Source organism: Oncorhynchus tshawytscha, unplaced genomic scaffold (assembly GCF_018296145.1).
Source record: "Oncorhynchus tshawytscha isolate Ot180627B unplaced genomic scaffold, Otsh_v2.0 Un_contig_1824_pilon_pilon, whole genome shotgun sequence".
Taxonomy (NCBI): Eukaryota; Metazoa; Chordata; class Actinopteri; order Salmoniformes; family Salmonidae; genus Oncorhynchus; species Oncorhynchus tshawytscha.
Genome location: NW_024609829.1, coordinates 371,171 through 389,014, shown reverse-complemented (window position 1 = coordinate 389,014; position 17,844 = coordinate 371,171). Strand labels below are relative to the sequence as shown.

Genomic DNA, 17,844 nt, shown 5'->3' with positions numbered 1-17,844 from the left:
TTGTATCCTCTGCCAATTGCCTTCTACAATGGGTGTGTCCGCGTATCGTCCGATAGCTGCACTGGGCTTGAACCTGAGCGCTGATTTGGATATGCTGGTTCCAATCATTAAAGCCTGATTGGCTATGCTGGTTCCAGTCACAAATGCCTGATTTGGCTATGCCCACCACCCAGCTCTGTCTGCTTCCGGGCCGGAGACATGGAGGCCTGGTCCGCACCCACTGACGTGTTTGTGGTCATTGTGAATGTCTGTAGTATGATGTGCAGAAAGCAGACTCCTGTACTAATGGACAATCAGTGTGTGGGGCCTTTAAAGAACATACGCATTTACACGCACTGACTTCGTGTCTCTTCTACAATGCATCCCCAGCATTTTTGTGAATCCATTGTAGAAACTGAGTGTCTCATTGTCTCTCTCTCTCACGGCCTGTGAGTTAGTGTATAATATTACTGTTGGTCATTGGGTTCATGCAGTGCTGTTCAAAGCTTTCCAGCCACGGGGTAGATAAGGGAGTACTCAGGCATTTTGCTAGTGGTGTAAGATTCACTGATACACCGGTCCCTGATTTTTAAATGTTTAAGATGCAGTGCATTCAGAAGGATTCAGCCTCCTTGACTTTTTACACATTTTGTTACAGCCTTAATACAATACATAATGACCCCATAATGACAAAGCAAAAACAGGTTTTTAGAAATGTTTGGGAACTTATACAAATAAAATGTTAATATGACATTTACATAAGTATTCAGACCCTGCCTCAGTACTTTGTTGAAGCACCTTTGGCAGTGATTACAGCCTCAGTCTTCTTGGGTAGGACGCTACAAGCTTGGCACACCTTTATTTGGCCAGTTTCTCCCATTCTCTGCAGGTCCTCTCAAGCTCTGTCAGGGTTGGCACACCACACATAGCTGCACCACAATAGCTGCACAGCTATTTTTATTGAAAAAAAATAATTTTTTACCCTGTTTTTCTCCTCGATTTCGTGGTTTCCAATTGGTAGTCTTGTCTCATCGCTGCAACTCCAGAACGGACTCGGGAGAGGCGAAGGTCGAGAGCCATGCGTCCTCCGAAACATAACCCAACCAAGCCGCACTGCTTCTTGACACAATGCCCATCCAACCCGGACTGTGCACTGTGCCCGGCCTGTGCCCGGCCCGCCACAAGAGTCACTAGTGTGCGATAAGACAAGGATATCCTTGCTGGCCAAACCCTCCCTAACCCGGACGATGCTGGGCCAATTGTGCGCCGCTCCCGGGGCCTTCCGGCTGCGACAGACCCTGAGCTCGAACCCAGAATCTCTGGTGGCACAGTCTTAGACCACTGCGCCACCCGGGAGGCCCTGCACAGCTGTTTTCAGTTCTCTCCAGAGATGTTTGATTGGGTTCAAGCCCGGGCTCTGGCTGGGCCACTCAAGGGACTTGAGTTTGGGACTTGTCCCGAAGCCACTACTGCATTGTCTTCGCTGTGTTTTAAGGTTTGTAGTCCTGTTGGTAGGTGAACCTTTGACCCAGTCTGAGGTCCTGAGTGCTCTGGTGCAGGTTTTCATCAAGGATCTCTCTGTACTTTGCTCTGTTCATCTTTCCCTCGATCCTGACCAGTCCCTGCCACTGAAAAACATCCCCATAACATGATGCTGCCACCATCATGCTTCACTGTAGGGATTGTGCCAGGTTTCCTCCAGATGTGACGCTTGGCACGAGAGAGTTCAATCTTGGTTTCATCAGACCGATTTAATCTTATTTCTCATGGTCTGAGAGTCCTTTAGGTTTCTTTTGGCAAACTCCAAGCAGTCTGTCGTGCCTTTTACTGAGGAGTGGCTTCCGTCTGGCCACTCTACCGTGAAGGCCTGATTGGTGGAGTGCTGCAGAGATGGTTGTCCTTCTGGATGGTTCTCCCATCTCCACAGAGTAACTCTGGAGCTTTATCAGAGTGACTTGCGTTCTTGGTTACCTCCCTGACCAAGGTCCTTCTCCCCTGTGTGCTCAGTTTGGCCGGGCGGCCAGCTCCAGGATGAGTCTTGGCGGTTCCAAACTTCTTCCATTTAAGAAAGATGGAGGCCACCATGTTCTTGGGGACCTTCAATGTGGCAGAAATGTTTTGGTACCCTTCCCCAGATCTGTGCCTCGATACAATCCTGTCTCGGAGCTCTACGGACAATTCCTTCGGCCTCATGGTTTTTGCTCTGACATGCACTGTCAACTGTGGGACCTTTATATAGACCGGTGTGTGCCTTTCCAAATCATGTCCAATCAATCGTATTTACCACAGGTGGACTCCAATCAAGTTGTAGAAACATCTCAATGATGATCAATGGAAACAGGATGCATTTGAGCTCAATTTTGAGTCTCATAGCAAAGTGTCTGAATACTGATGTAAATAAGGTATTTTTATTTGATATAAGTACATTTTCACTTTGTCATTATGGGTTATTGTGGTTAGATTGAGGGGGGGAAAACAATTGAATACATTTTAGAGTAAGGCTGTAACGTAACAATGTACACAAAGGGAAGGGGGTCTGAATACATCAGTCCGCAAACCTCAAACCGATCCAAATGTAACATGCATCGGTCAGAAAATCCTAAATTCTAATGTTACAAATTGCCGGTTCCCAAATTAGTTTAGCTCATATTACATTATTTTTACATTCCGAATGACCTCATCTTTTATGACACGATGAGTCATCTCCTTCATTGTTGAACTGCATATAACTGTGTTGACGGTCATTGATATAAGTCCTTTAGCATGCCGAACAAACCCGGGCAATATCAGTAGCCTTGTCAAAGTGCGCTGTGTCCAGCTTCGCACACTGGTCATCAGCAGGAAGAGGACTGTTCCTGATCTTGCACACCTGCACGGCAACTACAGCAATCAACTGCTAAAATGTCTTATGTGATATTAGGCTGTATTAGTTTATTGACAACCTATGTTACGTGCTAGGTTATTATCTATGTGCTGTTGGAAACATTGTTTGTTTTTTACTGGAAGAAAAGTAAGCTACTGGAGACACAACTTTCATCTGGCTATACCTGCTAAGTGGGGCTTAACAATATATTTTATTGTTCAGTTTCACCATCAGCAATAGTTTTGATTTAATCAGTGTATCTGGCCTTTTGTAGATAAACTGGATAAAGTTGATAATTTCATAACGAGGACAACAATCACTTTTGCGAGGCACCCTGCATGGCCGTAGCGAGAGGTCGCTCCATAACTTCCAAACAGTCAAAACAATTTGATTTTGAGATGGCACAAAATTGTGCTATATATTCATTGGCTATGTCATAGCTAATTTGTAAACTATAGATATTGACTCATTAATGGCTCAAACACTTAATCTGCTAATATGACAAGTTAATTAGTGGGTGGTGGTTTGCCCTGACTCATTTGGTAGTGGAGTGGTGGATCAGGTGCCTACATTGTATATACATCACACACACAAGTACATGCATCACACACACACGAACATACATCACACACACAAGTACATGCATCAATCACACACTCCATCAGCAGTAGAATGGAAATTGAATGTGTTTATGCTACAAATAATAGTGCATCGAAAGGGAATCGTATCGATTCATTCTGTAATAAACCGAATCGCACGGAATCGTTTCAAACTAAAACACATCCTTCCTGTATTGTATCGGAGCCCATGTATCGAAATACAGTTGAAGTCGGGAGGTTACGTACACATTAGCCAAATACATTTAAACTCCGTTTTTCGCAATTCCTGACATTTAATCCTAGTAAAAATTCCCTGTCTTGGGTCAGTTAGGATCACCACTTTATTTTAAGAATGTGAAATGTCAGAATAATAGTAGAATGGTGATTTGATTTATTTCAGCTTTTATTTATTTTAACACATTCCCAGAGTTTACATACATTCAATTAGTATTTGGTAGCATTGTCTTTAAATTGTTTAACTTGGGTCAGTTTCAGGTAGCCTTCCACAAGCTTCCCACAATAAGTTGGGTGAAATTTGTCCCATTCTTCCTGACAGAGCTGGTGTAACTGAATCAGGTTTGTAGGTCTCCTTGCTCGCACATGCTTTTTCAGTTCTGCCCACAAATGTTCTATAGGATTGAGTTCAGGGCTTTGTGATGGCCACTCCAATACCTTGACTTTGTTGTCCTTAAGCCATTTTGCCACAACTTTGGAAGTATGTTTGGGGTTATTGTCCATTTGGAAGTCCCATTTGCGACCAAGCTTTAACTTCCTGACTGATGTCTTGAGATGTTGCTTCAATATATCCACATAATTTTCCTTCCTCATGAAGCTATCTATTTTGTGAAGTGCACCAGTCCCTCCTGCAGCAAAGCACCCCCACAACATGATGCTGCCACCCCTGTGCTTCACGGTTGGGATGGTGTTCTTTGGCTTGCAAGCCTCACCCTTTTCCCTCCAAACATAACGATGGTCATTATGGCCAAACAGTTCTATTTTGTTTCATCAGACCAGAGGACATTTCTACAAAAAGTACGATCTTTGTCCCCATGTGCAGTTGCAAACTGTAGTCTGGCTTTTTTTATGGCGGTTTTGGAGCAATGGCTTCTTCCTTGCTGAGCGGCCTTTCAGGTTATGTCGATTTAGGACTCGTTTTATTGTGGATATATATTTTTTTGTACCTGTTTCCTCCAGCATCTTCACAAGGTCCTTTGCTGCTGTTCTGGGATTGATTTGCACTTTTCACAGCAAAGTACATTCATCTGTAGGAGACAGAACGCGTCTCTTTCCTGAGTGGTATGACGGCTGCGTGGTCCCATGATGTTTATGCTTGCGTACTATTGTTTGTACAGATGAACGTGGTACCTTCAGGCGTTTGGAAATTGCTCCCAAGAATGAACCAGACTTGTGGAGGTCTACAATTTTTTTTCTGAGGTCTTGGCTGATTTATTTTGATTTTCCCAAGTCAAGCAAAGAGGCACTGAGTTTGAAGGTAGGCCTTGAAATACATCCACAGATACACTTCCAATTGACAGAAGCTTCTAAAGACATGACATCATTTTCTGGAAACTTCTGACCCACTGGAATTGTGATACAGTGAATTATAACTGAAATAATCTGTCTGTAAACAATTGTTGGAAAAAGTGTATTTAAACTTCCAACTTCAACTGTACATATTGCATGGTCTTGAAAGGGAAAGATAGAAATCCTTTATTTTGCTGCTCTGTTCTACTCTGCCTCTGTCATTCTGTGAGTTTGTCTTTTACTCTCTTCCCCATGCCCCCCATCATAATTACACCAACAATCACCAAAATGCAGATGATTTGCAGCAAACTCAAACTAACATTGAAAAACAACCTAGCATGTGAACAAATCATGTAAATAGCCAAGAAACACGATGACAAAGTCACACTTTAGTAGCCAAATGCTCTGTGTGACCACCTGCAAATGTGGCTGGTGAAATAGACATTCTTACCCGTCAATGACGACAAAATGTACCCGCATATGGCATGAGTTAATATCCCACCCTGGTTGAGTAACATTGAAACATTGTCGTAAACAAGGGTTTATCATCTCCAGGCCTCGGCACCCACAGGACTGAACATTTTAGAAAGCGAGAGAAAGAGTGTCAAATACTGAGAGAGAGGGAGAGTGCAGGAAGTTTGAGTGGAAGCAAGCCTACATTCTTATGAATAGGCATATTGATTCATGTTAGCTCTATTACCCATGCTGCATCCTGTTTCAGTTGGGAGATGTGATTATTATTATTTTTTGTTCCTCATTTATCAGGAATGGTGGATTTGCAGACCTCTGACAGTATGAATACTGTGTATTTTATGATCTGTAGGCCTGTCATTGAGACAGCCCTGTAATCTTTATTTTCTTCCCTTGTTATCAAGTGCCGATCACATGATTGATAATAGTAATCTCTTTCACCAGTCTGATAGACCATATTGTGCTCATAAACTGTGTAGCCTACTTCAAATAAAATGGTTATTGACAGACAGGCTAACAACCTTGTGGTCTTTAGTTTTTAATGATGGATATTAATCTGTCATTCACCAATGTGTATCCATGACGCAGTGACAGACTTTTAAATTATTTTTACCAATCTTAGAAAATACTGTTACAGTGTGATTGTCTGTCTGGTTGTACACTACAGTACATCAAAATGTCCTGGTGTGTATTCACTAGGAACCAGACAGAAGCAAACAGAACTAAACAGGGAGGGACCTACCTGAATATGTCCAATAGAAACTCTTGGTTTTGTTGCAAAGAGTTTTCCTGTTTGCAACCATTTGCTACGGTGTGAACTAATGATTACACCACCGGTGTTTGTTTACATTGGTGTCTGAGATATGATCCTTCTCTCTCTCTCTACCCATGTAACCATCCTTTGACCTCTAACGCCTGTGTGAACTTCCTCAGGAGTCAGACCAAGGTAAGCCCTGTCCAGTACATTACTACTGATTTGTGTTAATGCTTGGTTGTCAATGCTGTTAATGGTCTCTGTGTTGACACACTAGCTACTTTGTGGAGCTGTGATTATATAGCAATCATTGTACTTGTACAGTTGTGGCCAAAAGTTTTGAGAATGACACAAATTATAATTTTCACAAAGTTTGCTGCTTCAGTGTCTTTAGATATTTTTGTCAGATGTTACTATGGAATACTGAAGTATAATTACAAGCATTTCAAAAGTGTCAAAGGCTTTTATTGACAATTACATGAAATTGATGCAAAGAGTCAATATTTGCCGTGTTGACCCCTCTTTTTCAAGACCTCTGTAATCCGCCCTGGCATGCTGTCAATTAACTTCTGGGCCACATCCTGACTGATTCTTGCATAATCAATGCTTGGAGTTTGTCAAAATGTGTGGGTTTTTGTTTGTCCACCCGCCTCTTGACGATTGACCACAAGTTCTCAATGGGATTAAGGTCTGGGGAGTTTCCTGGCCATGGACCCAAAATATTGACGTTTTGTTCCTAGAGCCACTTAGTTATCACTTTCGCCTTATGGCCATGTGCTCCATCATGCTGGAAAAGGCATTGTTCGTCACCAAATAGTTCCTGGATGGTTGGGAGAAGTTGCTCTGGGAGGATGTGTTGGTACCATTCTTTATCCATGGCTGTGTTTTTAGGCAAAATTGTGGGTGAGCCCACTCCCTTGGCTGAGAAGCAACCCCACACATGAATGGTCTCAGGATGCTCTATTGTTGGCATGCCACAGGACTGATGGTAGCGCTCACCTTGTCTTCTCCGGACAAGCTTTTTTCCAGATGCCCCAAACAATCAGAAAGGGGATTCATCAGAGAAAATGACTTTACCCCAGTTCTCAGCAGTCCAATCCCTGTACCTTTTGCAGAATATCAGTCTGTCCCTGATGTTTTTCCTCTTACTGGCAGCAATATCCTTGCCAGTGAAGCCCTTTTTGTGCAACGCAATGATGACGGCACGTGTTTCCTTGCAGGTAACCATGGTTGACAGAGGAAGAACAATGATTCCAAGCACCACCCTCCTTTTTAAGCTTCCAGTCTGTTATTTGAACTCAATCAGCATGACAGAGTAATCTCCAGCCTTGTCCTCGTCAACACTCACACCTGTGTTAGAGAGAATCACTGACATGATGTCAGCTGGTCCTTTTGTGTCAGGGCTGAAATGCAGTGGAAATGTTTTTTGGGGATTCAGTTCATTTGCATGGCACAGAGAGACTTTGCAATTAATTGCAATTCATCTGATCACTCTTCATAACATTCTGGAGTATATGCAAATTACCATCATACAAGCTGAGGCAGCAGACTTTGTGAAAATTTATATTTGTGTCATTCTCATAATTTTTGGCCACGACTGTATATTGACATGTTCAAAAACTGTTAGGCTAATTTGTATGTCATGTTTATCACTGCCTGTGCTCAACACGAACCACCCAACGGGGAAAAACTGTTAGAAATAGCATCATAATAATGTCATAACAATGTCATTTCAACAGATCATTTCGTTGAAATGTGTTTTGCCCTCTGGAAAACAGCTGTTATAAATGTGTTGTAAACTGTTTTGTTTTATTGTGTTCTTGTCCCCTCAGACCTTCGCCTATGACTACTGTTTCTGGTCCATGGACGAGTCGGAAAAGGACAAGTTTGCGGGTCAGTTTTTGTTTCACTTGCTTTAGCCCCTCTTCCTCACTTCCTTCCCTCTGCTCTTCCTCCTCCTGTACATTTAGTAGGCCACATTCAGTTGCCAAATGTTATCGAACGTTGCAGGTAGAAATGCCACAAATAGAGTCGACACTATTCCTTGTTGTACATGACAGCCTACAGATGCCTATTTTTTTCTATGCAACATATTTCTATCTCAATGTTCCAAAACGGTGCGTCCTGTTGAAGGCACCCCAGGTATAGGTCTGTCCAGGTGGTTTTCGAGTATTTTCAGAAGTTTTTTTTCTCTACAGTGACTAAGGATCCCACCTGAAATGTCTTTGTTGTTTACTTGCTTGGATTGGATCTCTAGGTGTTTGGCTTAATTTAAATGTCAAATATTCCTGTCAGACCTGCTAGTCATCCACCTCTTTGTGCTGTAGGCCAAAACCCAACTAGGGCCTATTGTACCTAATGCTGTTTCTCACACTGTTCATGTATACAGTCTGAAGGTCCTATATGAATTAACACTTACACATGCATAACATGTCCATTATCTTGTAATTGTGTTAGTGTGCTCCAGATGATTTGTAAATCACCCCGAAGGGGATCAGTCAAGTCATTTTGTAGGGTTTAATATTGTATAATTAACATGATTGTATTGTGTAACGTTGCCTGGTGGTTGTCTCCAGGTCAGGATGTGGTGTTCCAGTGCCTTGGGGAAAGTCTTTTACACAACGCCTTCCAGGGCTACAACGCCTGCATCTTCGCCTACGGACAGACAGGTATGTTATGATACTACTAACTGGCCTCATATTGTTGGCATGGAACAGATCTTTACAGTTTCAAATTTAAAACCGGTTGAAGTTCATTGGTTGTCTCCTAACGGCTGCTCTCATCCCTTGGCTGCATGTGTGTCCCTCCAGGTTCGGGAAAGTCGTACACCATGATGGGTTCTGTGGACTCTCCAGGTCTGATCCCGCGGCTCTGCAGCTCTCTGTTTGACCGGACCCTGCTGGAGCAGAGGGAGGGGGAAGGCTTCACCATAGAGGTCTCCTATATGGAGATATACAATGAGAAGGTCCGCGACCTCCTCGACCCCAAAGGGTACGTATGACCCTGAATATTGACCTTTAACCACTTCTTGGACTTGTTTTGTTTGAGTTATTTGTTGGAATATACTATAATTTGTCAGTGGCCCCAGTTTAAACATGCTTCCTCTCTTCCTCGAAGTCTAGTCACTTTTCGAACACAACTAGTCTAAAACAATGTTTACTGACGTGGGCTAATTGAGTGGCTGCTGACTTCGACCCTGGCGTAGTGGGATACATCTCAAATAAAATAATATTTGAGATTATTTTTTATAATTTTTTTGATAGAACATGGAAGCATGATGACTGTTTGTTTTTGTAGTTAACCACATTGATATGTGTGTTCCCCCCCCAGGAGCAGGCAGGCTCTTAGAGTGAGGGAGCACAAGGTGTTGGGGCCGTACGTGGACGGCTTGTCACGCCTGGCTGTGGCCAACTACAAGGTACACTACACCACTATCATCACTAGTAGAATGACTACTGATATGACCATGCTACTGATGGTTTGACCTTGATTCTAGATTCATAAACAACAGAATTGATATGATGGTAAATAAACGGTATGAAGTCTTCATGTTCTGGGTTGGCGCATAGAGGAGAGCGTAGAGAGGGGTGTGGTAGCTGAGAGCTCTGTTAGATGAGCCATGTCAAAAAGAAAACCATTCACAACTGAGTTAACCACACACACACACACACTTATTTAATCAACACACTGACTTGAAGGCTGACTGCACACACACACACACACACACACACACACACACACACACTCTCACTTCACACTCCCTGGATTCAAGGCTTACCATGGCTGATGACTTTGACAGCTGTTCACATATCGGTGGTAAGTTACAATGCTTTCTCTGGAGAAAAGTATTTATTTATCTCTCTCTATCTTCCTTCCCCTCTCTCTTCTTCCCTCCAACCTTATCTCCATCCCCCCATGTCCTGCCTTCTGTCCCCTGTTCTTCTTATTCTTACCTCCCCCCGGCCTTCCATCCTTGTCCCCTCTCTCTCTCATCCATCCCTCCCTCTCTCCTATCTATTCTCTAGGACATTGAGTCTCTGATGTCGGAGGGGAATAAGTCTCGTACGGTGGCTGCCACCAACATGAACGAGGAGAGTAGCAGATCTCACGCTGTCTTCAACATCATCCTCACACACACACTCAAAGACCTGCAGTCTGGGGTAAGACAAACACACACACTCATGGACACACACACTCCAACTGATTGTTACGCAACGGTCAATCCAACCTCTCCCCCGTAACATCTTAGTTGACTGCTGTAATGTTTTGTGACTACTGCATCTTCGTCATATCACTCTGTTTCCCTCTAGTTCTAAAGCACTGTTGAACCGGGTCACTGAGGGTAGTAGAGTCCCAGAGAGATTGTCTGCCCAGTCACTGAGGGTAGTAGAGTCCCAGAGAGACTATATGTCCTCTCACTGAGGGTAGTAGAGTCCCAGAGAGACTGGCTGCCCTGTCACTGAGGGTAGTAGAGTCCCAGAGAGACTGTCTGCCCTGTCACTGAGGGTAGTAGAGTCCCAGAGAGACTGTCTGCCCTGTCACTGAGGGTAGTAGTGTCCCAGAGAGACTGTCTGCCCTGTCACTGAGCCCGAGTTTCTACTGTTCAGGAACTAGCTAGTGATGTCAGCTTCCAGGAAACCTGTAAATAAGTAATGAAGTGCTCTCTCTGTCTGTCTTGATGTCAGCTGATCTGCTGTGTTAGCCTGCTCCTGTTTTATCCACACCTGGTTGGTTATCCAACCCTGGGGCTGTATGTTTGTGTGTGTGTTGCGAGCTTGTGTCTGTGCGTGTGTTACCTGATCACCCAACCCTGGTCTCCCTGCATAATATCGGTAGCACACAGGGTAAATAATGCAGGAGTGGAACAGTTGATTCTAGTTCGGGAAAAAAATGGCTGGAACAGTTGATTCTAGTTTAGGTCAAATAAGACTCAATTAAGGCTGGAACAGACAAGTGAACCTCTATTATCCCCATAAGGACAGTCATATGTTATTATCCACATTGGTATTTCAAAAAAATTAAACACATTTCAGAATGTTTGTGAACACTCTTCCTAACAAATGTATCGCAGGCAGTTAATCTAAAGCGGGGATGGGCAGCTGTAGGCCCGCTGTAGGCCCGCTGTAGGCCCGCAGATCATTTACCCCCAAAAACTCAGCCGTGTCTCAACTTACATTTGAGAGTTAGAATAGTAGAATGTGCAATTTTGAAATTTGGTTTTGCATCACACCAGTTTTTCTCTCATGTCGGTCAATTAGCATTTTTTATATGTCTGTCTGTCTGAACTTGTAAACTCAGCATAAAAAGAAATGTCCCCTTTTCAAATCAAGTCAAATGTATTTATATAGCCCTTCTTACATCAACTGATATCTCAAAGTGCTGTACAGAAACCCAGCCTAAAACCCCAAACAGCAAGCAATGCATGTGTAGAAGCACGGTGGCTAGGAAAAACTCCCTAGAAAGGCCAAAACCTAGGAAGAAACCTAGAGAGGAACCAGGCTATGTGGGGTGGCCAGTCCTCTTCTGGCTGTGCCGGGTGGAGATTATAACAGAACATGGCCAAGATGTTCAAATGTTCATAAATGACCAGCATGGTCCAATAATAATAAGGCAGAACAGTTGAAACTGGAGCAGCAGCACGGCTAGGTGGACTGGGGAAAGCAAGGAGTCATCATGTCATGTAGTCCTGAGACAGGAGGGGTCAGGAGACACTGTGGCCCCATCCGAGGACACCCCCGGACAGGGCCAAACAGGAAGGATATAACCCCACTCACTTTGCCAAAGCACAGCCCCCACACCACTAGAGGGATATCTTCAACCACCAACTTACCATCCTGAGACAAGGCCGAGTATCTGCCCAGCAAAGATCACATCAGTGACTCAACCCACTCAAGTGACGCACCCCTCCCAGGGACTGTACCCCAGTAACCAGTGACTCAGCCCCTGTAATAGGGTTAGGGCAGAGAATCCCAGTGGAAAGAGGGGAACAGGCAGAGACAGCAAGGGCGGTGAAGCCTTTCCGTTCACCTTCCCACTCCTGAGACTACACTCAATCATATGACCCACTGAAGAGATGAGTCTTCAGTAAAGACTTAAAGGTTGAGACCGAGTTTGCGTCTCTCACATGGGTAGGCAGACCATTTCATTCAAATGGAGCTCTATAGGAGAAAGCCCTGCCTCCAGCTGTTTGCTTAGAAATTCTAGGGACAATTAGGAGGCCTGCGTCTTGTGACCGTAGCGTACGTGTAGGTATGTACGGCAGGACCAAATCAGAGAGATAGGTAGGAGCAAGCCCATGTAATGCTTTGTAGGTTAGCAGTAAAACCTTGAAATCAGCCCTTGCCTTGACAGGAAGCCAGTGTACGGAGGCTAGCACTGGAGTAATATCAGATTTTTTGGTTCTAGTCAGGATTCTAGCAGCCGTATTTAGCACTAACTGAAGTTTATTTAGTCCTTTTCAGGACCCTGTCATTCAAAGATAATTAGTAAAAATCCAAATAACTTCACAGATCTTCATTGTAAAGGGTTTAAACACTGTTTCCCATGCTGGTTCAATGAACCACAAACAATTAATGAACATGCACCTGTGGAACGGTCGTTAAGACACTAACAGCTTACAGACGGCAGGCCTTTCTACTGACTCTAAAAAACACCAAAAGAAAGATGCCCAGGGTCCCTGCTCATCTGCGTGAACGTGCATGAAGACTGCAGATGTGGTCAGGGCAATAAATTGCAATGTCTGTACTGTGAGATGCCTAAGACAGTGCTACAGGACGGACAGCTGATCGTCCTCGCAGTGGCAGACCACGTGTAACACCTGCACAGGATCGGTACATCCGAACATCACACCTGCGGGACAAGTACAGGATGGCAACAACAGCTGCCCGAGTTACACCAGGAACAAACAATCCCTCCATCAGTGCTCAGACTATCCGCAATAGGCCGAGAGAGGCTGGACTGCGGCCTTGTAGGCCTGTTGTAAGGCAGGTCCTCACCAGATATCACCGGCAACAACATCGCCTATGGGCACAAACCCCCAGGGGTGATGGTTGGATTCGCGTTTGTCGTCAAAGGAATGAGCGTTACACCGAGGCCTGTACTCTGGAGCGGGATCGATTTGGAGGTGGAGGGTCCGTCATGGTCTGGGGCGGTGTGTCACAGCATCATAGGACCGAGCTTGTTGTCATTGCAGGCAATCTCAGTGCTGTGTGTTACAGGGAAGACATCCTCCTCCCTCATGTGGTACCCTTCCTGCAGGCTCATCCTGACATGACCCTCCAGCATGACAATGCCACCATCCATACTGCTCGTTCTGTGTGTGATTTCCTGCAAGACAGGAATGTCAGTGTTCTGCCATGGCCAGTGAAGAGCCCGTTTCTAAATCCCATTGAGCACGTCTGGGACCTGTTGGATCGGAGGGTGAGGGTTAGGGCCATTCCTCACAGAAATGTCCAGAACTTGCAGGTTCTTTGGTGGAAGAGTGGGGTAACATCTCACAGAAAGAACTGGCATATCTGGTGCAGTCCATGAGGAGGAGATGCACTGCAGTACTTCATGCAGCTGGTGGCCACACCAGATACTGACTGTTACTTTTGTTTTTGACCCCCCCTTTGTTCAGTGACACATTATTCAATTTCTGTTAGTCACATGTCTGTGGAACTTGTTCAGTTTATGTCTCAGTTGTTGAATCTTGTTATGTTCCTGCAAATATTTACACATGTTAAGTTTGCTGAAAATAAATGCATTTGACAGTGTGAGGATATTTATTTTTTTCCTGAGTTTAGTAATCATGGTTGAATTATTGACCGGATGGCCCCCATTTTATTTTGTTAGTCAAAAGCATTAAAAACAAACTGCAAACATTGCTCTCTGACCCCATATGTGTGGAATTGCAACAAACTTGCTTTAAAACGGATACATTTTCTCTACACCCCATGGCAAAATGTTTACAATTGCAGGAAATTAACTTTAAAAATGATCTTGTGGGTGGTGCTTAAGGCCCCCAAAACCCTAGGGCCAGCTCTGACTGCATGTGTGGTATGGATGTCGGTAGCTTTTAGTTTTGTTGTGGCACCCACCCCCCCATCAAAGTTGCCCATCCCTGATCTAAAGTGTTGCACATTGTTGACTGAGCCTCCCTTTCGGAGGCTGTAACAGTTTGATACCTTGTTGTGTTGCTGAATGCAGCCCCAGGTGCACCTGTGGTGGAATGGAAACGGAGTTAAATATAGTCTGAGTCTGATCATTTAAACTGATGCACAAATAAAGGCTGTCCGCCTCAGTGTGCACACACACACACACACACACACACACACACACACACACATAGTGAGATAAAGAGCAAGAGCGTCTTTGGGCCTCCTATTTCTGCTGAGGTTCACTTGGCTTTATCCTCCCTTTACTAATCTCCATGGAAACTCAGTCCTATGCAAATTCACCGGGGCCTGTTGACAGAGAGTAATCTGAATGTCTCTGAGATGTTGCTTTGGAAGTGCCATGGTGAGAGAGAAGGAAGTTTAGCATCTTTAGAAAAGGGGGATAAAGTTGCAACGACTCATTAACTAAACCGTAGGCAAATACTAGAGAAAATCCTGCAAGATTGTTACTCAACTAGATGATCTAAGACTTTAAAATATACTGATATTCCACATTTAATGAGGTATCAGCCAAATACGTCAGATCATTTTTGACTCAGGTCCACCCTGTTTCATGCTTTTTCTCCTCTCTCTCTCATCTCCTCTCTTCTCTCTTGCTCTTCTCTCTCTCCTCTCTCTCGCTCTTCTCTCTCTCCTCTCTTCTCCCTCTCTCTCCTCTCCTCTCTTCTCTTATCTGCTCTCTTCTCTCTCGCTCTTCTCTCTCTCCTCTCTTCTCCCTCTCTCTCCTCTCCTCTCTTCTCCCTCTCTCTCCTCTCCTCTCTTCTCTTATCTGCTCTCTTCTCTCTTGCTCTTCTCTCTCTCATCTCCTCTCTTCTCTCTTGCTCTTCTCTCTCTCCTCTCTTCTCCCTCTCTCTCCTCTCCTCTCTTCTCCCTCTCTCTCCTCTCTTCTCTCTCTCATCTCCTCTCTTCTCTCTTGCTCTTCTCTCTCTCCTCTCTCTCGCTCTCTCTCTCCTCTCTTCTCCCTCTTTCTCCTCTTCTCTTCTCTCTCTCCCTCCTCTCGCTCTCTCTGGGGACAAGGGCAGGCTTTGTTTTCACAACTCACTGTAATCTCTGCCTGCTCTATTCCCACTCAGCCCGACGCCGGACGTAACACACACACACACACACACACGCACACACACACGACTCCAAACATAATGCACACACCCCCCGCTGCCCTTTGTCTCTCTACCCCCACCCCCATCTTTCTATATTTTCTTGCTCAAATCATTCACTCACCCCATCTCTCTCTGTCTCTCTCTCTCTCTCTCTGTCTCTCTCTCTCTCTTTCGATATATTTAGCGTAAATTCTCATGCGTACATTCTTTCCTTCTACTACTGCATTCATGCATTTTCTCTGTTCTTCCTCTCTTACACGATCTCTCTTTTCTCTCATCCCTCCCCACCTCCCCTACTCTCTCATCCCGTCCCTACCCCCCTACTCTCTCTCTCTCTCTCTCTCTCTCGTCCCTACCTCCCTACTCTCTCATCCCGTCCCTACCTCCCCTACTCTCTCTATCTCATCCCTGCCTCCCCTTCTCTCTCTCTCTCTCTCTCTCTCTCTCCTACTCTCTCACCTACTCTCTCTCGTCCCTACCTCCCCTACTCTCTCTCTCTCTCTCGTCCCCCTACCTCCCCTACTTCCCCAACTCTCGTCCCTACCACCTCTACTCTCTTTCCTCTCGTCCCTACCTCCCCTACTCTTTCCTCTCGTTCCTACCTCCCCTACTCTCTTTCCTCTCGTCCCTACCTCCCCTACTCTCCTTCCTCTCGTCCCTACCTCCCGACTCTCTCTCTCGTCCCTACCTCCCGACTCTCTCTCTCGTCCCTACCTCCCCTACTCTCTTATCTCCATTATCTCTCCGTCTCCCAGTCAAGCTCCAGTCCTTAATGCACACACCTTATTTAAGATAAGGACCCCGGGCCTCCCGGGTGGCGCAGTGGTTAAGGGCGCTGTACTGCAGCGCCAGCTGTGCCATCAGAGTCCCTGGGTTCGCGCCCAGGCTCTGTCGTAACCGGCTGCGACCGGGAGGTCCGTTGTCCGGGTTAGGGAGGGCTTGGTCGGTAGGGATGTCCTTGTCTCATCGCGCACCAGCGACTCCTGTGATGGGCCGGGCGCAGTGTGCGCTAGCCAAGGTTGCCAGGTACAGGTACACAGTGTTTCCTCCGACACATTGGTGCGGCTGGCTTCCGGGTTGGATGGCGCTGTGTTAAGAAGCAGTGCGGCTGGTTGGGTTGTGTATCGAAGGACGTATGACTTTCAACCTTCGTCTCTCCCGAGCCCATACAGGAGTTGTAGCGATGAGACAAGATAGTAGCTACTACAACAATTGGATACCACGAAATTGGGGAGAAAAAGGGCAAAAAAATTGTTTTTTTTAAAGATAAGGACCCCATTACGTGTGTGTACACACACACACACACACACACACACACACACACAAACACACAAATATACAGAGAGTTAAGCTCCACCCCTGCAGCTAACATTGTAAATCACAGAGAACAATGGGAGATTGTTACTCCAGCCCCTCTCTTGTTACTCCAGCCAGCCTCTCTCTCCAGCTCGCTTTCTCTCACACGCTGTCGCACGCTCACTCTTTCTCACTCTCTCTCCTCACTCTCTCTCCTCACTCTCTCTCCTCACTCTCTCTTTCTCACTCTCTCTCCTCACTCTCTCTCCTCACTCTCTCTCCTCACTCTCTCTCCTCACTCTCTCTTTCTCACTCTCTCTCCTCACTCTCTCCTTTCTCTCTCTCTTTCTCACTCTCTCTTTCTCACTCTCTCTCTCACTCTCTCTTTCTCACTCTCTCTCTCCTCTCTCTTTCTCACTCTCTCTTTCTCACTCTCTCTTTCTCACTCTCTCTTTCTCACTCTCTCTTTCTCACTCTCTCTTTCTCACTCTCTCTTTCTCACTCTCTCTCTCACTCTCTCTTTCTCACTCTCTCTTTCTCACTCTCTTTCTCACTCTCTCTTTCTCACTCTCTCTCCTCACTCTCTCCTCACTCTCTCTCCTCACTCTCTCTTTCTCACTCTCTCTTTCTCACTCTCTCTTTCTCACTCTCTCTTTCTCACTCTCTCTCCTCACTCTCTCTCTCACTCTCTCTCCTCACTCTCTCTTTCTCACTCTCTCTCCTCACTCTCTCTCCTCACTCTCTCTTTCTCACTCTCTCTCTCTCTCTTTCTCTCTCTCTCTCCTCACTCTCTCTTTCTCACTCTCTCTTTCTCACTCTCTCTTTCTCACTCTCTCTCTTTCTCACTCTCTCTTTCCTCACTCTCTCTTTCTCACTCTCTCTTTCTCACTCTCTCTTTCTCACTCTCTCTTTCTCACTCTCTCTTTCTCACTCTCTCTTTCTCACTCTCTCTTTCTCACTCTCTCTTTCTCACTCTCTCTTTCTCACTCTCTCTTTCTCACTCTCTCTTTCTCACTCTCTCTTTCTCACTCTCTCTTTCTCACTCTCTCTCCTCTCACTCTCTCTTTCTCACTCTCTCCTCTCACTCTCTCTTTCTCACTCTCTC

General features: G+C 45.2%; 1 protein-coding gene across 1 annotated transcript in view; it reads left to right on the top strand.

The window, feature by feature from the left end:
* The window catches only part of LOC112247286 (kinesin-like protein KIF13B), a 75,951-nt gene that overhangs the window by 29,151 nt on the left and 28,956 nt on the right, over positions 1-17,844 (top strand). The window contains exons 4-9 of the mRNA XM_042319240.1: positions 6,370-6,382; positions 8,023-8,083; positions 8,767-8,859; positions 9,001-9,181; positions 9,521-9,608; positions 10,216-10,350. Coding sequence (XP_042175174.1) covers positions 6,370-6,382; positions 8,023-8,083; positions 8,767-8,859; positions 9,001-9,181; positions 9,521-9,608; positions 10,216-10,350 — 571 coding nt within the window. The remainder of the gene's footprint in view (positions 1-6,369; positions 6,383-8,022; positions 8,084-8,766; positions 8,860-9,000; positions 9,182-9,520; positions 9,609-10,215; positions 10,351-17,844) is intronic.